The sequence below is a fragment of the Notolabrus celidotus genome, chromosome 1 (assembly GCF_009762535.1).
Source record: "Notolabrus celidotus isolate fNotCel1 chromosome 1, fNotCel1.pri, whole genome shotgun sequence".
Lineage (NCBI taxonomy): Eukaryota > Metazoa > Chordata > Actinopteri > Labriformes > Labridae > Notolabrus > Notolabrus celidotus.
The window spans coordinates 32635802-32660589 of NC_048272.1; the positions used below are offsets into that span (position 1 = coordinate 32635802).

Genomic DNA, 24788 nt, shown 5'->3' on the forward strand with positions numbered 1-24788 from the left:
ACCTATGCACGTTTGTGCACTCAACTCATGAACAGCAGATATTGTTGCATGCCAGTTGAGATATGTTTCGTAACTTTAAAAAAGAAGAACACTTAAAAGAGGTCAAGATTTTACTCAGACTGAACCTGAGTCTGCTGAATAGAAGTTTTGTTTGTTTGAACCGTTCATCACTGCTGACCTTTACCTCAAGAATGAAGCATTCAAGGACTCAAGGAGGTTTCAAGGTCATGCTTGAACATGTTAGTATGTGAAATGGTTAAAAACAAGGCATCTGATTAAAAAAAGAAAAAGCAATACTATAAAATACATAAAAGAAAAAAGAAAACTTTAGACTCTGAGTAAAAAAAGACTTCAAATTAAATAAAAACTTCACCTTGATAAATAAGAACAAATAAGCATGTGACTGAGTTACCCTCTGCACTGTGATACAGGGAGAAAGGCTCCACACAGAAAGGCCCTACTTTCTTACTGCAAGGCAACAGCGCTGCCAACTGCACCACCGTGCCACTGTATTCTGACAACATAGAGTAGGAATATGAGTGGGGGGTAGACACAGGAACCTAAAATGCAGTCTGGATAGCAAGCTCCTTAAAGACACTTTGGATATGTGTTGATTTTGGCGTCCCCTGTGGTCAAAAGGTGTAATCTCTCTGCTGATGAAAAGTCTCGGCCTGCCTCCAGGATCACCTGTTGTGAATCTGTGATGTGGAAAATGTAAATGAAGGCTGTTACTGCAATCCCCTCATCCGTCACCTACAGGTGACAGCGGTTAAAGGCATTACAAATATCTATTTAAAAAGAATCATCAGGCCGCTGATGGTCTGTTTGTTTTTGTTTGTCATGTAGAGGCATAATTTCAGTCTGTTTCATTAACAGCTAAAACGTCCTCACAGGAGCTTTAACCATCTCAGCATTAAAAGCAGAGAGCGTAATAAAGAAGGCTTTTAGAAAGAAGTAGTAGCATTGATTTAAAAAATAAATAGTAACTGTGAGCCACAAGATTGGAAGACTTCTTTTTCATCCAAATATCATCACCTGATTTAAAAGGCAAAACAATGAGAAACAGGACAGGGTCCAGAGGTTACGATAAAGAGGTAACCAGGTTGTTTTTTTATAGCTTCAGGTCAACGACCAAGAATTTGCATTGACCTGTTGGTGGTAAGGATGGGATGCTGAGCAAGGTGTGAGCAGAGCCTAATTTTAAGCATCAATCCCTAACAGACTAATTTCTTCCAACTTGAGCAACAAACTTTGACTCCATGCTGCAAAAACCTGTGCTGACAGAACGGGGGATAAATCTCCAGCATTCAGCCGTTTCAGCGTCTTGTGTCTTTGATGGGCTAGTTTTTTCATCTCTCCCGCGGGTGTTAGCAGGTTAATCACAGACCGTCCCTCAGCAGCAGCAGGAAAAAAAACTGGCAGGTTGTAAGCAGAGGTGGAAATAAGGACTGTTTGTCCTCCTGACGTCCTTCTGAAGCCGATACCATGAATTAGTTTTCCTAGCTTCTGAGAACTTTGCCGTCTCACTATCTAGTTTCTAATCTTTCAATTACTCTGCGTGTGTGTGCGGAGGGATTTTAGAGATAAAAAGACGTTGGTGAGGGTGTAGCTAGGTGACAGCACACACACAGTCCTACACACAGAGAGTATGATGAACTGATGGTGGCTGATCATGCATCACTTTTCTGTCCATATTAACCTGATTTATATTCATTTGGAAGAATCTAAGAATGCATATGTTACATCACAGTAAAACATCCTTAATGCACGCCTCCTGAAACTATCTGCAGATTTCCTGGGTTAGTTTCACTCTCAAATAAGACTTACTATCTTGTAATGTGGAATGGCAAATTTAGAGCTGCTCTGTCAGAGCTAATTCTTTTTTCTGCTAATCTCTCAAACCAGATTCCTCCCCCCTCCATCACTCCCTCTCTCTGCGTCTCTCCCTCTCTATCAACACGTTAGTTATTCAAGCAGAGGGAATCTGGCATAAGTCGTTTGTCAAACACAGATAGAAGACTTGGGGAAAAAAACCTACAAAGTGAAGTGTTTTCTTTCTCTCCATTTTTCAACCAGTGACTAAGTGGCACTCACAGATAGCACAGCGGTGGCTGAGGACATTCTTACGTTTGAAGCAGTTCATTTAAAAATAACATGTTTTAATCAGTCAATGATAAATCATGTAATCAGTATTTCACGACTGTCATTCACTTCTAAAACTAACCTCTGTCAGAGATCATGATGACTCCTGGTACTCTGATCTTACACATAACATAAAGTTATGTTATTCAAAGACACTCAAGGTTATTCTACCCCCCCCCCCCCCCCCCCTCTCTCTCTCTTTTATAACATTCCTTATGGACAAGTGTTGGATGCCATGCTGGGTGCGTTTGTTTTGTTGTTTTCTCTCTCTCCTGTGTAACCTTTCTCTAACATTAGCTACATTTTTTCATGCCTTCCAGCATCCATACACATTTTATTTCATGTATTAATGTCCTTCACTTACAACCATAAATCATGTTCAGCAGAGGAAGGTCTAGTTCTGTTTATTTCAAGTAAATTCTATTTCTTTGTAAAGCAAAAATCATGAACCTGAACTTGCTTTCCTCAGAGACGCAGCATTAATTGACCATGAGCGAGCACTTGGCAGTGGTAGCATGAACACCCTGAGCAGAAGCATGCTCATGTTGAACAGACATCTACCTGAAAGGATAAGCAGAGAGAGTTGGATGATCCCCATTTGTTCAGGATAAATATAACAAGGCAAGATGGGTGATAAATTATTCCTCCTTTGCCTTAAGGGTTGAGACCGGCATGAAAATGTATTCAGGGCAAAGAGAGATTTCTGTAATCAGGTTTTTGTAGTCTCATGTGAGACTAATGACATTCAGCCAACTAGAGTTTTCAACTTGAGCTGTTTTTGAAATGTCTCAAGGCAAATGATTGTTGCTTTAAGAATTAGGTTTGTTCAAAACTTCCTCTTTTACTCCATTAACCTGGATGGAGAAAACATCCAGGTGTTACATTCCCGGTCAAATAGCCATGCATGAGTAGAAGGATAATAACAACAATGGCGGACCAGTGATATGTCTTTGTGCTGCTGACCCTACTGAGTTGGGCTGTTTGTTTCTGAGACCTTTAAAGATGTAGATATCCTAGAAAATACATCCTTGTGATTGACAAAGTTTGTTGTTTTCTCCCTGTGAGCTGGCTAACGTTACCTGGTCAGCCACCTTGATTAATGTTACTCTTGAAGGCTAAAGGTAAAAGGTCGACTCCCAAGTCTTGAAAGACACTGAGCAGAGTTTGCAGAGAAACAAACAAAGCAAAACCTCAGTCAACCAGATCACAACTTTGAAACTGCACCATCAACTGTTCGTTTTGACCAAGGCACGTTAATATCAGTCACCCTTTCTGCGGATCTTTGCAACCCCAGTGTTTACTCCTCTATTGGAAGGAAGGAGTTTTTCTTCAAGGCCATAGAGTTTATCTGTTGGTGTGTTGGAATCTTTGGAGGTGTCCCATCCTCTGAAAAAAACAGCCTGATGTTTACAACACTAAAATAATTGTATCCTATATGTCAGCCAACAATGCACACACTGGCAGCAGCTCAGTCTGCAGCCCTTTGTGACATCCCCAAAAGAGTGGCTCAGATCTTTAGGGTGAATCGGCTTCATTCAGTGTATCTACCAGTTGTTATTCTCTTTACAATCAAATATAGTCATCCTTACACTGAGTCAGAGATACTGTATCTACCTAGCACAAGAAAAATGTTGGATCTTAGAAAGGTCTGAGTTTAACATCTACTTAATTTACTCAAGCAGCAACCTCTGGTGTTGAAAAATTAAGCCAAAAAACTGAAGTTCCTCAAGTGTCCACTTGAGGCTGGCTGCATGAATAGAGGAATCTCCATTGGGTCCCATGTTTAAATGCTAACTTTTAGAGCAGAAATAAACATGTTCACAGCCTGACATAAGACAGGGTTTGATCCGTATGGCTTATTTAACTCTTCATACACGCTGTGCAGGGAGTGAATCTGTTATACAATGCATCAGTATTGATTATATGAGGGTTATGCTGCCTCAGCTCAACCTCTTGCCTTTGTCTTGGTTGATCATAAGTTAGGTTGAGTCAGCATTTCCAACATGGTGACTGTCATCATTTGGCAGAAACCGATGGGTGATGTCACTGAGACTAAGTCCATGTTTCTACAGTCTATGGATTTAATTTTCTGCTTTGTTGAATAAAAAAGGTATCATTCTTGGCGAAACTTTAGCTGTTTTTGATTGAAGGCACTGGTTCCAGACTGGACGATGGTATGAAGTGAGGAAGCCATGAATCCAACATGGTTGACAAGCCAAGTTTAATCATCACAACAGAAGAGAGAGGTGGCTGAAAAACAGCAGCTCACTGAGGCTGTGATTTTCTCTGATTGGAGTTTAAGAATACAAAATCAGACAGGATTAAAAATCACTGACCAGCCTTAAAATGAAAGTCAACCACCTCTGGAAGAGGAACAAAGAGAGCTTCAGCTTCTATACATTTAAAACTTGACTCACCATCATGGTTGGCGTTGCCCAGCGTCCAGGGCTCATCAGAGTCAAAGTGTGTGTCTCCTCCAATCCCAGCACCAGGGAAGTACGCGTGGGCCAGGAAACCCCCCTCTCCATCGAATGGAGAGCTGTCACCATGGAAACCAGAGGCAAAGAAGATCATGATGTCAGCCTCCTTCCCCTCGTTCTTGATCTCCGAGTACGGCACCTCCTGAATGAGATGCGAGAGGAGCAGAGTGGAGTAAAGAAAGTGACAGACAAACACACAGAAACAGAGCTCACAGTGAAACGACGGCTGTGTGGATACAGCTGCTGAGGGCGAAGAAGATGAAGAAAATAAGGGCTGATGAAACAGAAGGATTACATTTATCTTTTCACAGCCAATCAATGCACACATCAAAACATCTATCTCACACAAAAAATGCTTTTTCGGGCTAATGTGAATGTTGTCAAAAAAGGATGCTGACCGTTTTCAACTGAAAGAGTTAGACAAGCAAAAATCTGAGTTTGGTTTTCAGGTGTTTGATCATGATTTATTGGATGCGTTATGTTGAAATAAATAAGATAAATGAAAGATAAATTCACAAAGACATCAAACACGTGGAGTTTTCTCTGACCTGGAAGGAGAGAGGAGTGACGGTCTGCCACACGTTGAAGGCTTGTCGGATCGCTCTCTGAGTGTCCTTCTCTCCCACTTTAGGGGTGAAGTTTGATATGCTGCAAGAGACAAAAAAGCACATCACAATCAGACACAGGATGTGAAAACATCTACAGGAGCATGTACAATGCTGTACGGTTAACAGCTTCAGAAATGTCCCATTCTTTGGCTTGTTTTGCACTATTTCTGTCACCCCCTGAAACCCAAAATCTGACAGGTGTGCAGCAAAATGACAGCACCTGTAGCCTCTACAAGCAAACCGGCTGCAGCCAGCCATCTCTCCAGGACCTGTTCTCTCCAGGACCCTGGGGCATGCAGGTAAGACTGTGGCCAACCTGTCTCATGCTGTACACAGACTCTTTAAGGCATGGCCAAAAGGCTGCGGTACATTCTCTGCTACCAGCCCCATCAGTAATGAGTGCATGATTCATATGACACAGAACACAGACGGTCTTGTAGTCCCATTGTCTCCTAATGCAGATTCGTCTCTACTCACTTCAGTCTTTATACGCTACATTAACACAGACTGGACTTCATGACTGTCTGTACACATGAACACTGTTTATAGAATCAGTACTACAAGATATATGCACTCCAACATCACCCTGCACATTCCTGCACAACTTTTTCACAACAGCCATTGTACAAACGCTTATTGCATTTTATAATTTGTATGTTTTTATTCCTAACTTTTAACTGTGTCCACAACGAAATCTTGTTTGTGAAAACTTACTAAGCAATAAATAGATTCTGATTTTGCAGGTTTACTGCTTCACATTTTGAACAAGACCTAAACTAATGGGAGTGCTTTCACTTCTGCAGGTATAAAACTGAAGTACTGGACTAATGAGGACTGTGGGATTGATGGGCCTGATTGAGAAGTCATTCCTCTATGAGCATTAATGCCTGCATAAATAATCAACTCAATAGTGGCTGTGTTTGTGCACCACAGTGTTTACAATTTGCTTTGACAAACAAAGGACTGGTTATTAAGATGCACAAACTGTACAGCTCCTTTGTTGCGCTTTAAAAAATATATATTGTGCATGTTTTATTGGCTATTCTTTCATTTTCTAGTTTATTTTTCTATTATCAGGAGTCTTATTCAATGAAATTGTGTTGGCCCGTACTTTTGGTTTTGTATTCAGAAACTGTAACAGCAATGCAGTTAAGCCTTTGTCCCTGTGTTCGCTGAAGCATGTGCAACTATAAGAGACAAAGGAGGCAGAAAGGTCATTACAGAGTAATTACAGAAGAGACGTGCCATCCATGTTTATTCTGCTGTTGGAGAGCAAAGATTCCAGATAGCATGTTTTATCAGACAATTCACTGCCTATATACTGCAAGATAACACCGCCATATAGTGTCATTAAAAAAACATAAACTGAAGTTTTGCTCCCCGACAGCGCCAACACAAACTGGAGTGTTGGAGGACGGATGGAGTGATTGACGGACGGAGAGAGGGAAGGGTGGAGGAGGAAAGGCAGGACAAGAGGGTGGAGAAAGAGGGGGAAAGAGCAGCATGATCAGACAGCAAAGTGAGCGGCTGAGTTCATCTCACACAGTCTGCCTCTCTACAGGGGGTAAATGTTTGCTCCAAACCAGAAAAAAACCATTATAGAAATAAACATGAGCACATCACACAGTTGATGACATTCAACACGCATATGTGGGCGCACAGCAGCTTCCTGATGCAAATATACGAGTCTGTGAAGCAGGGAGGGTTTATTGTTTACGAGAGCTTGGGCAGTGTGTCATGCTGGGAGTGTAGATTTGTTGCTGTGGGCTGTGATGGATAAAATATAGGACCTGATTTGAATGATCAGATGCAGATTATTTGAAGGTAAAAGGTTAAAGTATTGGACATTTACAGGAACAGTGTTTGTTAATCTGATCAAGTTCTCCTGAATTAAAGACATCAATAAACCAAACACTCTGAGTTAGAATGAATAATGAGAAAACAGCTCTTGAGGTTTTGTTTGCCTTTTTGAAGTGAAGTTATTGAGTGACAGCTCTACTGTATCTGCACTCCTACTCCTCCTATATGTGCACAATATATTCTGTAAATCACATGAAGTTTAGAGTCGTCTGCAGGCTAAATGTTCAACAGTGGCAAACATGAGTATGTGACGTTAGGTTTTTGTTTGTGCTTTAAGGGATTTTTTGGTCGAATTCTTTCAAAATAAAGTTCACTAATGTAGAAAAGGTAATTGTTTCTCTGATGACTGCACCAGTTTTGATCGATCCCATTTGCTTGTTCAGTTTTTAGGGGTCGATCTCAGTTTGTTGAAGGCTCGTGAAGACATTCAGAGTAATTCAGATATAAAAGACGAGTGGAAACATGAAAAGGTTGCTGCAGAGTCAGAGGGAATATATATTTTAAGAGCAGCCTGTGTGTTTAGACAGAGAGTGCTGTCTCAGCTAATCTTGAAGGAGCACACAGACTCAGGGTTCAGCAAATGTAAGCCTTTTTCTTCGACTTCATGACTGTTTGCTGCAACGTCCTGCAGTGAGTCCTGACGTAAACAGCTCACGACTTCTGTAAACAACCCTTAAAGTAAATTATTACATTTTGGTTTTGAACATCAGTTTTTAACTGTTTGTTAAATTAACTTAATTAAATTTTATACTGCATGATGTTGAGAAATGTATGTTTGCTGACAGTGGACTTCAGTAGGTTTGAGATCCCCTGAGTTATGTTTTTACTGCATTTCATAACTGTCTGCTGGCAAATCCCTTTATAAAATGTGCTTAGAAATCCACATTTCCAACCCAAGGCCTGGCAATGTGTGTGTGTGTGTGTGTATGTGTGTGTGTGGCAGACAGCAAGGTAGCAGTTGTCTGATTTGAGTAAATGGTGTGGAACGTTACGGTGGTGAAGCTGTCCAAATGACCTGTGGCCAAAAACACACAGATGGCGCACTGTCCCGCACGCGCAACACACGCACACACACACACACACTCGTGCATAACAGACAGATAGATTAGTACACACATGGGCTCATGCACAATTCTAACACTAGAGGTTTATGACTGAAGAAAGCACACTTAACTCACATGCAGGTAAATAAAAGAATGTACTTGAGGAAATGAAAATAAAAGACATCAAAATAAGGTGAGAGGCTGCTCCAAGAGAGAGAGGTTAACTGATGGTGAAGAAAATTTTCCGGTACAGCAATCTGACTAAATTATATTTATGAGCATCCTTAAAGGGACATACAGAGTCTGCCATGCCGAGTCTGATATATATTTAACTTGATTAAATGTGAATCTAAGAAAGTCAAATTTAAAAAGTTTACTTGATAGTTGTTTTTGTTTATGTTTTTTGTTAGATCTTGGCGCTACATTCGATACAAATGACCATCACATTTTCTTACAGAGATAAGAACTATTAATCTGCGTCACATGAACCGCTCGAGTCCCATATTTTCAGAAGGGTCCAGTGGTAAAGCTCTTAACCAGAGAGACTCCTCCTCTTTAGGAACATGGCTTCTTGTTTCAAACTTTGGGGGAATCCATTCACTGGATGCTGAGTTGTTTCAGTCTGGATAAACTGCAGGACAAAAGCAACACCTTTATCCCTGGATGTATGGCTAAAAATAGATGAAACAAATCTGTGATCTTTGAAGTTTCTTACTTTAAATCAGCTCAGACTACACAGATGCATATCTCCCACAATCAGTTCCTTCAGGCAGAAAAAGGAAAAACTTTTTGTTTCCACGTCTTCTCCTCTTTAGCACAGTTTCAATCAGATGTGCTTTGTTGGCGGGAAAGTTAAGACAAACTGAGACATCAACATCAAAGTAAAGCATCCTTCTTGCATATGCTCCATCTCTCTGCTTTCTCTGTCTGTTCCCTTGTCTATCCCCCTCCTCTCTCCGTCTCGGCTGTTTTTTAAATTTCACCTCCCTATCCTGAGGCAGATTAAAGTTTTCATTTGGAGACCTACAGTTGCATAATCCTGCTGCTACAGCATCTCACAGGGGGTGATAATTCACAGTTGCCAGCAGCCCTGAAATTCCTCCAAATGTGTCTCTTTGCGTTTCTGTCAGTGTCGTGTCAGCACGCTTTTCCAGCTCCAAAACTGCTGCTCAGAGCAGAGAGGAAAATCCTCCTGACTGAGCCGATCAATATCCTGAAATATCGCAGAATTCAAGTGAGCATGCTGAAAAACAACGGAACATAACTTAATTTAAGTTGTTTTTGTTTTTGTTTTGGTGTCAGCTGTTTTTTAAAAGTGTACCAAGGTGCAAGACATGGTCCAATCAACAACTCCAATGAGGCCTGATGATTAAAGATTTCAACAGAATGATAAAAAACACAAACATGGTGTGACCAGAAGCACAAAGACCATGTATAGAATGATAGAGCTCTAAAGGGAAAGAATCACGGAACAGCGTATAAACCTATAGCATGTTAAAAACCATTATCAGAACAATATAGCAATAAATGGAAGACTTGATTGAAAAACAGAAAGCTCATAAGCTCAATAAACCCAAGGATCAGGGCTGACTATATGCTGTTTGAGCATTGCAGTTGTGATGTGTGCATGCACAATTATCACATCGCAGGACATGCAAAGCCAGTTATATGATCTGAAACACTTCATGCTGTCACTACTTTCTTGTTCTCCATTATTAATCTACAATAAAACAGTCTAATATCCCTGTGTGCAGCCCCTCACTTCAACACGGAACACTGACGGCTGTGCATGCTGAGTCGGCACCTGTGTGTCATATGACTGTTCAATGTAAAGATGCATGTAGTGCTGCAGCCATCCCAGATACTAGAGGTGGACTGGTTATCAGCATTATATGTATCTGCGTTTTATTTTATCGACACAGATAAAATAAATCATTTAAAAAGTGTGCTACATTAGCTCTGCTGCAGGTGTGTCATCCCTGCCAGATCTGTTTTCACTCACCACTCTGTCTCTCCTAATGTCCCGCCAACAATTACTGCTTCTTATATTTAAGTGAGAAATCTGAGCACTCATGCTTCTGGTTCATACATACACAACCTGAAAAAGGCATTCAGTATCCAGCTATACTGATTAGTAATAAAGTAGCCAAGTTTTTATGAATGATGGGTCCAAACTCTACATTTTGATGGAAATATGTTTACCGCTAAAGCATACTGGTTTCAAATATCGGTTGTCTCATGGACTACCAATAGTCAGTATCTGTATCAGCCCTGAAAAACAAAAATCACTCGACCCCAAGTAGATACCCCTGCAAATGCTTAATTAAGCAACCCAGGTTTAAGACAGTGTTTTCCCGTTTGATCCGGTACTCATTAACCCTGTGGGCACACAGACCGAATGCTAACGTGCAGTGATGTGAAAATCACACGCAGAAGACAATGGTGTGTTTTCATTTGATGACAAGTTACTGTTGTCACAGGGCTGGAGACGAGAAAGTGTACAGACCTCAAGCACGATTTAAACAGAGATGGAACATTAAAACTTATAGATCTATTCATTGAATATGAAAAGCAAGAGTAAAAATAAGAAAGAGTAGTTAGAATATTTGGAGCATTGGACGTTAAGTATAGAAAAACAGAATGACAGAAAGGTAGACTGAAAAGTGAGTCATCATGAAGTATGCAGCTGACTCTCAGACACCAGTTTGGACATAAGTCATGTGACAGATCATGATGAGAGGAGTGAAATGGGCGAGAAACTTCACCTTAAATATGTCAACATTAACTCAATAACACGGGCAGAATGACGTCTCCTCAAACAGTTAGCCAAACTCAGTTACACGAGTGATATCAGACAGGCGGGCCCTGGTTAGCATTTGGCGCCTCTACAGAAGAAAAATTAAGTTATTAACGATTACAGTAACTTGGTCTGAACAACCCAGCCGGTCTGAAGACAAAACTGAGCTGCAGGAATGTGACAGGTGATAGCGGGTGAAACATGAGGACGAGGTCTGAGGAGACTCTGATACTGTAAGGGGTAACCAGATAGGACTGTGATCTCACTCTGTGGGTTTTATGTAACGCTGGAGAGTGGGTCTCTGTAATGCAGGAGAGCCGGGATACCTTCAGGGTCTCATGAGAGCGGTGTAATTTATATTAGACCAATAAAGCTCTGGGTAGAGTGGTGAGGGATACAAAGAGAGGGAGGGGAAGAGGGAGTCACATTTCTGTATTAAAAAGTTCTCCCAACAAAAAAAAAGAAGAAAACAAAAATAAAACAAAAAAAGGAAATGTCTGGCAGTTAAAGTAAGAGCTGTTTTCTAGATCTTGTTTTACTCTCACTGGCAGCCCCAATAGCAATAAGCCGAGAGTGCAGGAAGTATGATATTCCCACTCTACCAGTCCTCTAACTCTGCCTAAGCTCAAACTGTGTTGCAGTTTGTACTTGCTGTTTGTCTGTTTTCTTCAATTTGGTAGACGTCTCTTTCACTCAGTTCCTTTTGTGTTTAAACATCTCTCCTTGGTTGTCTGGTCAGCCATTAATAAACAGTTATAAGCTTTGTGCTCTCCAAATAAATTCAGTGTAACAATCCTCCATGTTGTTAACCAATGCAGTCAGAACTGACATTTTTGCCACAGTGTCAACAGGAAGAGGTGAAATCATGAGCTTCAAATATGTGGTGGACTTCTTTCCGTGTACTGATTTGATATGATGTGTTTGATCAGGTTGAATAGGGGTTTTGACCAATCAGCATCAAGTATTAAACACAGACAGGGGATTAGTGATGGGCCTTAAAATCCTGTGATTGGTGTTTCAACTGTTGTATCTTTGAGTCTAGTCTTACATTGTTGTGCTGCAAGTCCAGCTGAGGTGATGAATTTCAGACTTTGCTAGACAATAAAGGTATCAACCAATTCTGAGAGAAAAATGATTTGTTGTTTTTATCACTGAAATGCAAAACACTCCCGCACATCTCTTAAAGTTTGTTTGGACAAATGCATAAGAAGGGAACAAAAACCACATGGCGGATAATCTGAATGAGAATAATGTGGTTACTTTCTTGAACACATGCCCATCTTATGTAACTATCTGCTGAGCTGTTGTATTTATTTCCCGTGAGGATAACTGGAAGTGAAATCTAGGATCAGGAGCTGAGAACTCATGATCCTGGCTGCAAATAAAGTTACAGATCATTAAGGCTAATGAGGGAGATGATGAAGATTTAGTTATGAGATGTTGATGTCATTTGAAACCTTGACACTCTTGTATCAGCGAACACAAACAGAAACAGAGGATGGAGCATTAAAGGTGTGAATAAGCTTGAAAGACGAGTTACATTTGGTACTCTTAATAAAAATACACAAGTGTTGTTTCTATTTGAGTCATGACACTGAAGCTTATTTTGGATTTGAATTCCAGAGCAGGAAAGGGACTGAGTGGGAGACAAAGAGAGAGAGAGAGAGAGAGAGAGAGAGAGAGAGAGAGAGAGAGAGAGAGAGAGAGAGAGAGAGAGAGAGAGAGAGAGAGAGAGAGAGAGAGAGAGAGAGAGATGGAGGCAACAGAGGATGAAGTGGGCAGAAGCTACAATGGGAGCTGCTGGGATGTGTTCAGTATCTCGTGGGACAGCTCTAATCTGCATTAGACCTATATTACATGGCTGAGCTGCCGGTTGGATTCGCACATCATCCAGTGGAGGGTTTAACTGCATGTAGACAGAAGAGACAATGCAATAAGGCGGGAAGAGAGGAGGAAAGAAGAGAAAGATGGAGAAAGAAGTGGGTGGATGTAATGCAGGGATACGAGGTGCATTCAGGGTCCCGTGAGATGGAGCTAATTTACGTTAGGCCCAGCCAAGTTCAGACAAGGAGAGATAGAGAGAGAAAGAAAAGGAGGCAAACAATCAGGGAGGGAAAGGAGGAGAAGAAGAAAGAGAAGGAGAAGAAGAAGGAGGAGGTGAATAAGAGAAGAAAAGAAAATCATTACATGTGAATGGAAAAAAGAAGGACAGGACAAACATTTCCAAATAAAACTAAAGAAAGCAAAGAATTTACAACATCTGAACACAAATCTGAAGACAATGGATAAGTAGATGGATGAAGTAAGGAAGAGAGATGGATAGATGTGTAAGAGGATGTTCAGATGGATTGGATGTATGGATGTATGGATGGATGGATGGATGGATGGATAGATGGATGGATGGATGGACAAATAAACAAATGATGGATTAATAAGTGGTTAAATCTATATTTTAGACATGATGCATGGATTGATGGTTGATGGATGGATGGATGGATGAGGTATAGGTGGTTGGATGGATGGATGAGATGTAGATGAACAAATGGGTGGATGGATGGATGGATGGATGAGATGTAGGTGGATGGATGGATGGATGAGGTGTAGCTGGATGGATGGATGGATTGATGGATGAGATGTAGATAGATGGATGAGATGTAGTTGGATGAATGGATGGATGGATGGTGTGTAGCTAGATGGATGGATGGATGGATGGATGGATTGATGGTTGATGGATGGATGGATGAGGTGTAGGTGGTTGGATGGATGGATGAGATGTAGATGAACGTATGGATGGATGGATGGATGAGGTGTAGGTGGATGGATGGATGGATGAGGTGTAGCTGGATGGATGGATGGATTGATGGAAGAGATGTAGATAGATGGATGAGATGTAGTTGGATGAATGGATGGATGGATGATGTGTAGCTAGATGGATGGATGGATGGATGGATGGATGGATGGATGGATGGAAAGATATATGAAAAATTGATATATGATGGATTGGTTGATGAATGGACGGATGGATTTAAGATGGACAGGGCTTTACTGATCAATGGGTGGATGGATGATGGATGATAGAAAGTGGATACATGGATGGCTGAATGGATGATAGAGAGATGAGTGGATGAGTGGATAGAGTGATAAATGGATGGTTGATTGTATGGATGGAGAGATATGTGGACAAATGGATAACTGAATGGATTGGTGGGTGGAGGGTTAAACTTACAAATTAGGATTAGATGGATGGATGGATGAATGGATGGATGGATGTCTGCAGGTATGTTGATATAGATGGAGTGTCTTTGAAAGACTGAATTATTAATAAAACAAAGGAGGAGAAGTGCACAGAATGAGAACAGAATGCTCCATACAGAGTTTGATAAATACCTGTAGGAAATCTTTTTTTCTCTCCACCTCTGCCCCGTCAGTGCGTAGCGTTTATTCCTCTGACGGCGGCTGGTGTGAGGATGATCTGGGACACCACAGCGAGGTCTCCTCATCCACCTGAACACAACACGACACATTCAAGTTACTCATCTTTCTGAGGACCCAGAGCTACAAAGAAAAAGCTCCCTTTCTCACAGCTTGTTTATTTGTAAAGCTTGGGAAACATTGTCACACAGAAAACAGTATTTCATGGAAACTCTTTCAAGTTTTTCTGCAACCCAGATCATTTTACTCATTTGTTTTAATTTGACAAGAATATGACAAAGATAGCATGATTGGCTGAAGGTAAATGTAAAATAGCTATCTGCTATTGGCCACGGTCAACAAATGGTTGTCTGCTTTAAAAATGTGTATTTTAATATGGGTGTTAGCAGGGCCTTCTGGGCTTTTGGAGCTTGCCCCAAGTGAACACTAGAGGAACTGCACTGGCTTCTTTTTTCAACATCAGTGGTTGCCTCTTGTTCTATCCAGCTACGATGAGTTTTGCTTGCTTAAAAGCAAAAAGTAGTTTCACTTCAAAATGTTAAACTGCTCTCATAACAAGGGTTTGCATCAGCAGCAGGATGAGGTAGCTCTGTTCAGCTAAAAGCCCTCAAATACAAATTGAATTTACATAACAGACACAGTCCAGTAGCAACTTGCTAACTATGATAAACATGGTGCACTGTTTCCCACACAAGGTAGAAACAAAACAGACTGAAACTTTCATTTATCAGTGAGCCAGAAAACAGAATGCAGCTCTATCTGAATGTTAGTGCTGCCTGTTGTCCAGTGAATGTGTTAAAATGCAACTGGTGATACCTTTTACCGTGTGAACCCGTCAGCTGAGCAAAAAAACCCAAACAAACAAAAGTAAAAAAGATATCAAATGATTGTAGGTTTAAGGCCATACAAATTTCAGTCTGGTCTTGAGAAGCAAAACAATTTACATCAAATGTTTTGCCTGATAAGATCAACAACCTTGAACAGATCTGCAGAACCAATTCATTTAAATCCCAGCTGAGCTGGGATTTTCACATTTCAGAACTATTGCTGCGTTGTTTTGAAACATTTTCTTGTTTTCTAACATATTGTGTCACATATTCTGCGACGAGGTCCTAAAATACCGCCTGAATTGCAATATCTTTAGACAAGTTTTGGTTGGTATTGATCAAACACAGACATCCCCTCACTGGTGACTCACTCTATAGTCGTCTCGTCCAGTATTCCCGTCACAGGAATGCCATAGAAGCGCTGCATGGCGGCCACGGCGGATTGCATGGCTTTCTCCTGCCGCAGGTCTGACGTGCGGACGTCATGAGGCAGCAGGTAACCGTAGTTCTTCAGCCACGTCTGAAAGAGGACAGAGGGGAAAAAAATCAATACAGTACAGTTTGAGTGAAACGACTTAAGCTTGATGTTCAGTATAACCACAGAAGTGTGCCACTACTATCATGCAGCACTTTCTGAAGAGCAAGTGGCTTACCAGTAGAAATGTGCAGATGAAGCCTTATGTATCATTTAGGCTAGCTTTCTATTTGTGCCAAGAATTTGAGGCTTCAATCACAACATTTGGTGGCATTTAAAACTTATAGCAGCCTTTTTTTATGATGAAGAGGTTCTGGTTTGTTAGATTCAAGTCTTCCCTCCAACAGCATGGTGTTTATTTTTTAATTTGTGGTCTCATTTAGTCTAAACATAACACCAAAGCCAGTTACAGTCACTTCTAGCTCCTATGAACAAGATGGCCACTTCCATAGTCTTGAAAGCATCAATATAGTGTGTTCACAAAAGATGAAGCATATCTCTTTATATTTCTTTATTTAGTGAAGCACTCCTCTGATGCAGCACAGCAGGACAAGAGTTAGAAATACAAGGGAGGGTGATAAAGTGAAGGGGGATAAACAGACAAAGGCTAAGAAAGAGAGAGAGAAGACACGGAGATTTATCAAAGCTGTCCAAGAGAAACTGAGACAAAGACATGAAAGGATGAAGAAAGAGCTTTTCAGTCTGAAAACTTTCACAGAAAATCAGATTCACACCGATCCGAAATCGATGCTGAAGCCACAAGTATCCGCGGATGATTCTTATTACGTCGTATTTTTCACTTTGCCGTGCGCCTGTCTCTTTAATATGACATTACACAAGCTCCCTGGTCTCCTGAGAGAGAGGCGAGGGAGAGAGGAAAATGAAGAAGGGGGCAGGAAAGAGAGAGAGGTAAATTAAGAGGAGGGGGGGGCAGAAGAAGAGAAGAGAGGAAAGAGAGAGAGAGAGCAGGGAGAAGATGAGAGAAACAGGGGAGGGAAAGGCAAATGAGGGTAGGGAGAGATAACGAGGGGGGAGGTTGAGTCCTTCTCTACAGTAGGTCATTAATATTTCAAAGTGTGTGCCAGCCTCTCTCAGCCGGTCCAAGCCCAGAAACCTGCACTCAGCTACAATATGAATGTGTGCCTAACCATGGCGGACACAGAGAGGGAACCAAAGCTGTGTGCTCCGTCCCCAGGCACAAAAATATGAAGTCCCAAACTAAACAACCTTACTTTAGGGTTGCAGCATCGTGCGGACCAAACCTGCAGAGCCAATTTATTTCTCAGTATGTCACATTCATCCACTGTGAGAAAACTCTGATATTTTCTTAAGTAAATACACCCTGTAGGGAGCTGGTTAGACTGAAAAGACTTCTTAATACAAGACAACAGGGGAGCAGCAGAGCAGGGCGGGGTGGGGATTTATCATATGTGGTGGGGAGTCCTAAAGAAGCTGTTTGCCTTTCTCATTTCATCCTCACATCCTCAAACCATTGTTAAGGAGGAAAAATGGAGGCCAAAACTGAAGAAGGTGCCGACAAGGGCAGGCAATCTGCATCGGTCTGAGCAAACTTCATTAGGAGAAGCAAATTCAAACTTATGCAAAAGTCCAAATGAGGCACAAAAAGCAGAAACACACGGCATATTGGACCGTCACAATAACCGGTATTGATGATTACTTTTTTTTTTTTTAATTAAATGTTGATCTTACTAAAAATTAGCAGACGTTGATACTGTGTAACGATTCATTTCATGTTAGGAGGCAGAAGTGGTTCTTTATGCAGGCTGCCGCCGCTGTAAAACAGAGGACAGATGAAGAAGAAGCAGCAGGAGCAAAAGAAGACTTGGTTGTCAGCTAGTTAGTTAGCCTTTACACCAGTGTGTAGCCTCTACTGCAGCACAGATCATATTGGAAGAGATGACGGATGAAAGCGAGGAACTGAACACTAAAAAGTTTCCTCGCCAGTTTGGGAATTAGGGGTATTTTGTAAAAAAGGCAGGGTGTTTGTGGACACTCCAGTCTGCAGGAAATGCTGAACAACAGTGACTGAAGGAGGGAGGAAATGAAACGTGGACAGAGAAAAAGCTAAAGAATACAGAGAGGCTAGCTGTCTGTGATCTCACACACAAGATCCCCATCCCTGCAGCAGCTCGTGATTTTGATTTAGTTAGCAAATTGTTTTTGTTTTTCCTTGATACATTTTTTATTATTATTATCCACAACAAAAAAAGGCAAAATTAAAGATACACAAATAACAGAAGAGGTACAGGAGAGAGGGATCATGTCCATTGCCGATGTCAGATAACAGATAAGTAAATACAGATCAAAAAAGAATAACTAAATAAATACAAGCAAACAGAGATTCAATTGTCTCTCTCTCTTGGATCACCATGGCATGCATTACAAAAATAGATAGACAAAAATAAAAGAGAGGAAAGAAAGACAACAAACACCTCACCACCATAAGTACCCTCCCACCCCAAGGAACCTGCGGATGGACAAAAACCTGTTTATAGCCAAGACTTCAGAGTGTTTGTTGCTGGCAACATCGATACAATCCAACAGCCAATTCTGTTCAGATAGTGAATGGGGAAGTTTCCATCTACAAGCTATACGTTTCTTGGCAGCGGTGAGGCCAGCCAAAAAGGCACGCCTTTGTTTAAAAAAAAAAAGCTCTAAATTAGAGCTTTCATTAAGCAAGAGCACATTTGGTGAGAAAGGAATGTGTTTGGCCACTATGTGGGACAATATGCGAGATACATTCATTTTATGTAAAATGGGAGGTGTATAATACATGCAGTGAATAAAATTGTAATGAATAACTTGGGGGTTTAGGGTTTAGTATGCATGTTGTTGTTGGGTGGTCCTTGTAGATGTTTCGTCACTGCTTTATCTGGTTGCCTTTTTCTGACCACGATAGTCTTGAGATGAAATTCTGACACTGTGACAGCAATAAAAACCACCTTACACCACCAGACTGTTTTTCCTCCTGAACTTTTCCTATCTGCTTTTTCACCTTTTAGGGGTGATTGTCCTGGACTTCATTGCTTTTGTCCTCCCTTCCTCCCTTCTCACACTCATCCTGCCTCAACCTTCACCATTCCCTACACTGGACTTGAACCCCACACATTCAGACTCTAAGGCAGCTTCCTATCGATCCCGCTACCGAGCTGTCTGGCAAGGATTGCTTTTTTCTATCTTTTCATTTTATCCCTTGGTTGTACTTGTACAAAAGCACAGCTCACCATATTGTGAGCAAAACTGTTTCTAAGTATCTTCTTTAAGTCGTCAAGTTTCTAATTAGGGCCTGAGCACCCGCAGTGGCAGCGAGGCCCTATTGAAACTGTACTGATTATTAGGGCCTGAACACTGACACGCAGTGGCAGCGAGACCTATTGGAACCCTTCTTTCCCTGTTTTGGAGGCCTGTACGTAAACGAAAAGTCACCACATTTTGCCCCAAATTCAGAGCCCCCCAAAAATGTATGATTTCATTGGTTTGGCAAAAGTACCTGCTCCATAGCACCCCCTAGGGATTTCAAAGTGATACCCCCTCCCAATCTTTAACCTACATGTATGATTCCCCCCCCCCCCCCCCCCCCCCCCATAAAGACCAGGCAGGCCAAGACCTACAAAAAAGTCCGTAGGTGTCGTGGTGAAATCCCAACAGGAAGTGCAGAAATAATTTTTGAATGGCAGATTTTGGCTGATTTGTGCCATTCGCAGGGTACCTATTAATGCACACTTACACTAATGACACACATCGCATAGAAAGTTATACTCACAGCCAGTTTATCAATGCTGAACGAAAAGTGTTGAGCAAATCCACAATCCGACACCACAAAGATTTAACATATTCAAAGCTGGAGAATAAACTGTACGCCACATGGAGCTGTAGATTCAGTAACTTATGGAGCAGCTGACTGGACCATGCTTACCCCCCTGCCCACCGCACTGCAAACAACACAACAGAGCTCAGGAGCTGCTTCAGTTCACACAGTGTACGCCCGACTTGACCGTCATCGTGCAGCAACTTGTCTCACTGAAGGCCGAGCAGAACTTCCTGTTGCTGTTAAAGTGAAGTGATGATGTTACGTTTACATTACTGTCAGCTGGTAGCTGTAAAAATGAAGATCTATGGGACCATCTATCTGAGTGCTGGCGTCTAACTTGTGTGTTCAGACAACTCATTCAGAAAGTGATCCTAATCTGCTCTTAATCCTTAGAGTGAATGTGAACACAGAGTGCCACATGGTCCATGAGCCCAACAGAAACCGACTGCTCACAATCCAATTAAAAATCTGTGTTGGTGATAAGACAGCACTGTGCTCCAACAAAACATCTCAATCTGACTCCTGCTATTGTTTTCTCTTCTGCTCAGCCGCTGATAAAAGAAATAAAAAATCTGCTCCAGGCAAAAAACCATAAAACAATTTCACTGCAGCTGTCAAGATACAAGAGTGCTATTTAATAAAGACAAAAACCATGATTACACAGTTTCATTCATCAAAACAAACAACACCACAGGGTCTAAACAAGTGCTGAGATAGCATCAAGATATGATGCAGGTTACTGTGGTGGTGCGTTTGTTTTTATTTTACATAATCAGACACTTTATCTCATTCGAAAAAGAGAAGACCAGATGTTAAGATGAAGGAGAAATGTTACTCTATAAGGTTTCATCAGAAGCTTAGATCTGTACGACCAAACACACACAACACATCACAGCACACTAGGCTTAATGATATAATATATGATTAACACTTTGCAATAATCAACATTATTCACTGTGGAAATATATAGAGATAACTAGAGGGTCAAATTCTGGCCCGTAACTCTCCCTTTCTTATCCCTCCAGAGGGTGAAGCTTCAGGAGCAACAGTAGCCTTCGAGGACAAGAAGCTCCTGTTATGCATGATAAGTATGGTCATGCTTTTGTCAAGTTTTAACATCAAAAAGGTCTATCAGTAGAAATTTTTACGCATACAGCAACTGTGAAAAAACATTAGAAAATGTCACGTCCATTCTTTATTCATCCCTTTGTTTTACATCAGCAGCACTAGCTCCCTTAACTTGCCCTGTATATCAGTGGTTCCCAAAGTGGCAGTCGCAAAACACAGATAGGAAGGTCACGAAATGCCTTCCAAAAACAGACACTATTTAATTTCATCCATGAATTTCATTAATATAAAGGGAACTAGTGGTTTAATTTGAAATAAAACCATGCAAATGAAAATCATATGCACTTTTCTTTATTTCCACATGCCCTCTGAGGTGATTCAGCCAGATAAACAAAGCAGCAGGTTAGTTTACAGCAGAACAGGACACAACAATATGTGCGCATAGCTATTTTCTACCAATTAGCTAAATAAAGTATCTTATGCCTTTTTTGGTTCTATTTTGTCTCTTTTTGGGTTGGCCTATTGGTATATTCCTACAGCAGTGAGGAACATATCAGCATCTCGAAGGACAATGGGGGGTCACAGGTCTAAAGCACCACTGTTTTGGGGGTCGAAGGCTGAAAAGTTTGGGAACACCTGCTCTACATCACTCAACCACAGCAGCTCTTCCTCTCCTGCTCGTAGCAGCTTCAAGCTGAAGGAGAAAACCCAATGAGCTGAACAGCGACATCTACAGGAGTGGAGGTCGTTGTGATTACAGGAATTGATTTTTAATCTGTTAAATGTATCGATGTGATGTAAAATCAAATATTGTGATATTTTGCAGCATCTATATTTTTGTACAGCCCTTCAACAGACACATGTAAACACACAGCAGCTTCTCTGGGTGATGCTCAGGGTTGCACTGCATGTATGAGAGAGACTGCAGTGTCTTTGTGGACGTTCATTCTGCATCAGTCAGTGTGTTTTTGTGTGTATATAAGTGTGTATGCATGTGTTCATTTTACATATGCAGGTGAGTAAGTGTATAGTTTATGTGTCTGCCCTTGCACCCCTTTATGTGTGTGTGTGTGTGTGTGTGTGTGTGTGTGTGTGTGTGTGTGTGTGTGTGTGTGTGTGTGTGTGTACGTGTGTGCCTGTGATCTCTGCTGATGAGTAGGCCAGCTGCTGCCAGTTCAGAGGAAGCAGTGTGAATTAAATAATTCACCAGCTGCTATTATACAACAATTACTACAGTGCCATCAAAGCTCTGCACACACACCTACACCTACACACACACACACACACACACACACACACACACACACACACACACACACACACACACACACACACACACACACACACACACACACTCATACAACACAAGTCTATGTAGAATTAAAAGCAGTGAGTTATGTTACTGTTAATGAATGTTTAATTTCAATCTGACTCAGACAACAAAGGTTCTCTCAGCTGGTGTTTGGTGGAACCACAGAGACACACCACCTGAACAGAACATCTGAGCAACACAATCACCCAGAGAGGAGGAGAGGAGGAAAGGAGGAGAGGAGAAGAGGAGAGGAGGAGAAGCTGGATTACTGAGCCTCTCCCTGCAGAGAGGCAGCTGTACACTTACAGCTCTCACATAAGTCACTCTTCACTCAGAGGATGGGATTCTTACCAGCCTGAAGGACAAAATGACCACATTACATCTTCAGTATGTTCACAGGAAGGATCATCACAACCCTAACTCAAACATCAAACTGCACCAGGTGCTGGGATTTATGTCTTACAAAGCTCCAAGTCTGTTCCCAAAATTTTGAAACTCAAGCTGATGTAAGACTCAGACAGTAAAGGAGAGTAAAGGATTCTTTCAAACCTTTCTTAATCTAAAAAGTTTGCTGCATGCTCCATACTGGTGCAACTAACACACCAGTATAAAATGTAGAGAGAGCTACATGTGATGTCACAACTACCAGTGCAGCCGTCACTACCACCCACTGCAAGTGATCTCATGCAACGCTTAATTCACCCCCATTCATTGTGTATTTAAATATTCTAAATTGAATTCTGACGAGGAGAGATAAAATAAACATCCAGAAATACAGCTTCCACCACTATGATGCTATTGTGAATATCTTTAATAATAATTCTCTGTGATGGTAAATGCCACACAATGATAGCATCTCCTCCTGCTACACTCGCACCTCATTAGTTCTTCCAACAACAACTTTAGTGTCACATTAACACCTGCTATAATTTGTAGTTAATCTCATAACTAACACACTTAGTTACATTCATTCCTGTTTTTACACTGTAAGATTATTTACGTGTTTTTCTTATACTCATTGTTTCTTTGTCTCTGAGTCACCTGGCTGTGGGGATGGAACTTCCTGGTCTGGACAAAAGGTGTGACCAAAGGCAGACAAGACTGTTATGCTGAAGCTAGCTGGTTGGAGCAGACCAAGTGCTCTAATGTCATGTGGGGGGGGGGGGAATTTAGCTTGTTTTGCTTTGTAGTTTAACTTGGTGTCCATTTTGTTTATCGTGTGTGTCAAATTTCAGACCCAGAGGATGGAGAGGAGGACTCTGATCTATTTATTGTTTGATTTTTTTTTTTTGTATAAAGCCTGTTACTGTTATATTTTGAATATCTTGAGGACACTTTAAATCTTATTTTTCTCGCATCCAGCTGAAGCATCCTTTTGCTTGCAGCATTTCTTGTGAAACGGAACCAAAAAAAAGGTAAAAAACATTTTACAGCATAATAAATCACTTCTGCTCCTGTCATTCTCAACGTGATCATCCTGCACGCAGTTGTTTCATCTGGTATCATACTTCTGTAAAGACGGAGCCCTTTTTATGTAAGTTCAGTCGTAATAGTAATATCATGAATATAGAAGTGAGAAGGTGAAGGATGGTGAAAGATTCCTGCTTTGAAATGTTGAACATGATGTAGGTGGAATGAAGTTGTCCTGTCCTCACACAACTGCTGTGATGTAACCATCAGGGATATTCCTCAGGAGAGCGACAGCATTAGAAACTAATTTATTTACAATTGGGTTACACTTCTGTGAACGTGCAGATAATGTTTGCATTCTGTAAAAGTGTAAAAGTCTGTGAGAGGAGATTAGAGAGGATGGTTGATTGCATCTGACATTGGAGATGATTATTTCCATAACTCTACAAAAACAGTAAAGGAATGTAGTAACAAATGAACCAATGGCTGTGACTGTTGGATCATGATGTTCACACAATAACGTATATTCTGTGGGCCAATTCATGCTCACCCTCCATTGGTGAGTTAGCAGATTAAAACTAAGCATCAACAGGTACACTGCAGTCAATATTTACATCAAAAGGCCTTTCGATATTGTTTAGTTTAGACAGTATCTTTCACATAAACTGAAAGAGACTTGCGTGGCATCAAAAGTATGCTACACAAACTGGGGGACAAAGTAATATGTCATATATATGTCAGTTATATGACCTGAAGCATGTAATGGATCACCAGTTTCTCATTTTCCATTCTCGCTCTCATTCTCATGCAGCCCCTCACTTAAGGCTGATTTATACTTCTGCGTCTCCCCTACACAGCAGGGGCTGACGCAGACATGAGCCCCACATACTTGTGCGTCGGTGTGTCTGTGTCGCGCAGCAATTCTCCGCCGAAACGCCTGAGGGCAGTGCGGTCTCTCTGATAGCCGGCCGCCTGCTTCCGGTCCCGCTACGATCTCTGTTTACTTTTCCACAGCGATTCAGAGCGTGTTAAGTTAATCTACAGATGATACATGTTGCTGTTTATCATACAGACATGATTACATGAAGAATAGAGAGGAGGAGATGAAATACAGGGCCGATGTCCGGGATCCCGGAAGTGCTGTAAATGCGGGAAAGACAAAGCCGCCGAGCGGACCAATCACAGGGCTTGCGGTCCGCGTCGGCTCTACGGGGAGTTACATTTTGGAGGAGGTGCACGTCAGCTACGTGCGTAGGCCTCGCCGTAGGTACGGGAGCTACGCGGACCCCCGGCGTAGGGTACGCCGTTGATTCAACGCAGAAGTATAAATCAGCCTTTAGACACACAGAGAGCTGACCTCTGTGCATGCAGAGTTTGTCTGTGTGTCACATGACTGTATAATGTAAACATGCCCGGGACACTGCTGTTGTCAGTGATACCTTCAGCAGCACACGTACAGACTGCTAACGCGACCATAGAGTGTTTACTGCAAGCGTCTACAC

General features: G+C 41.5%; 1 protein-coding gene across 1 annotated transcript in view; it reads right to left on the reverse strand.

The window, feature by feature from the left end:
* The window catches only part of mmp24 (matrix metallopeptidase 24), an 81821-nt gene that overhangs the window by 33617 nt on the left and 23416 nt on the right, over positions 1–24788 (reverse strand). The window contains 4 exon segments of the mRNA XM_034705150.1: positions 4560–4764; positions 5171–5270; positions 14318–14434; positions 15561–15709. Coding sequence (XP_034561041.1) covers positions 4560–4764; positions 5171–5270; positions 14318–14434; positions 15561–15709 — 571 coding nt within the window.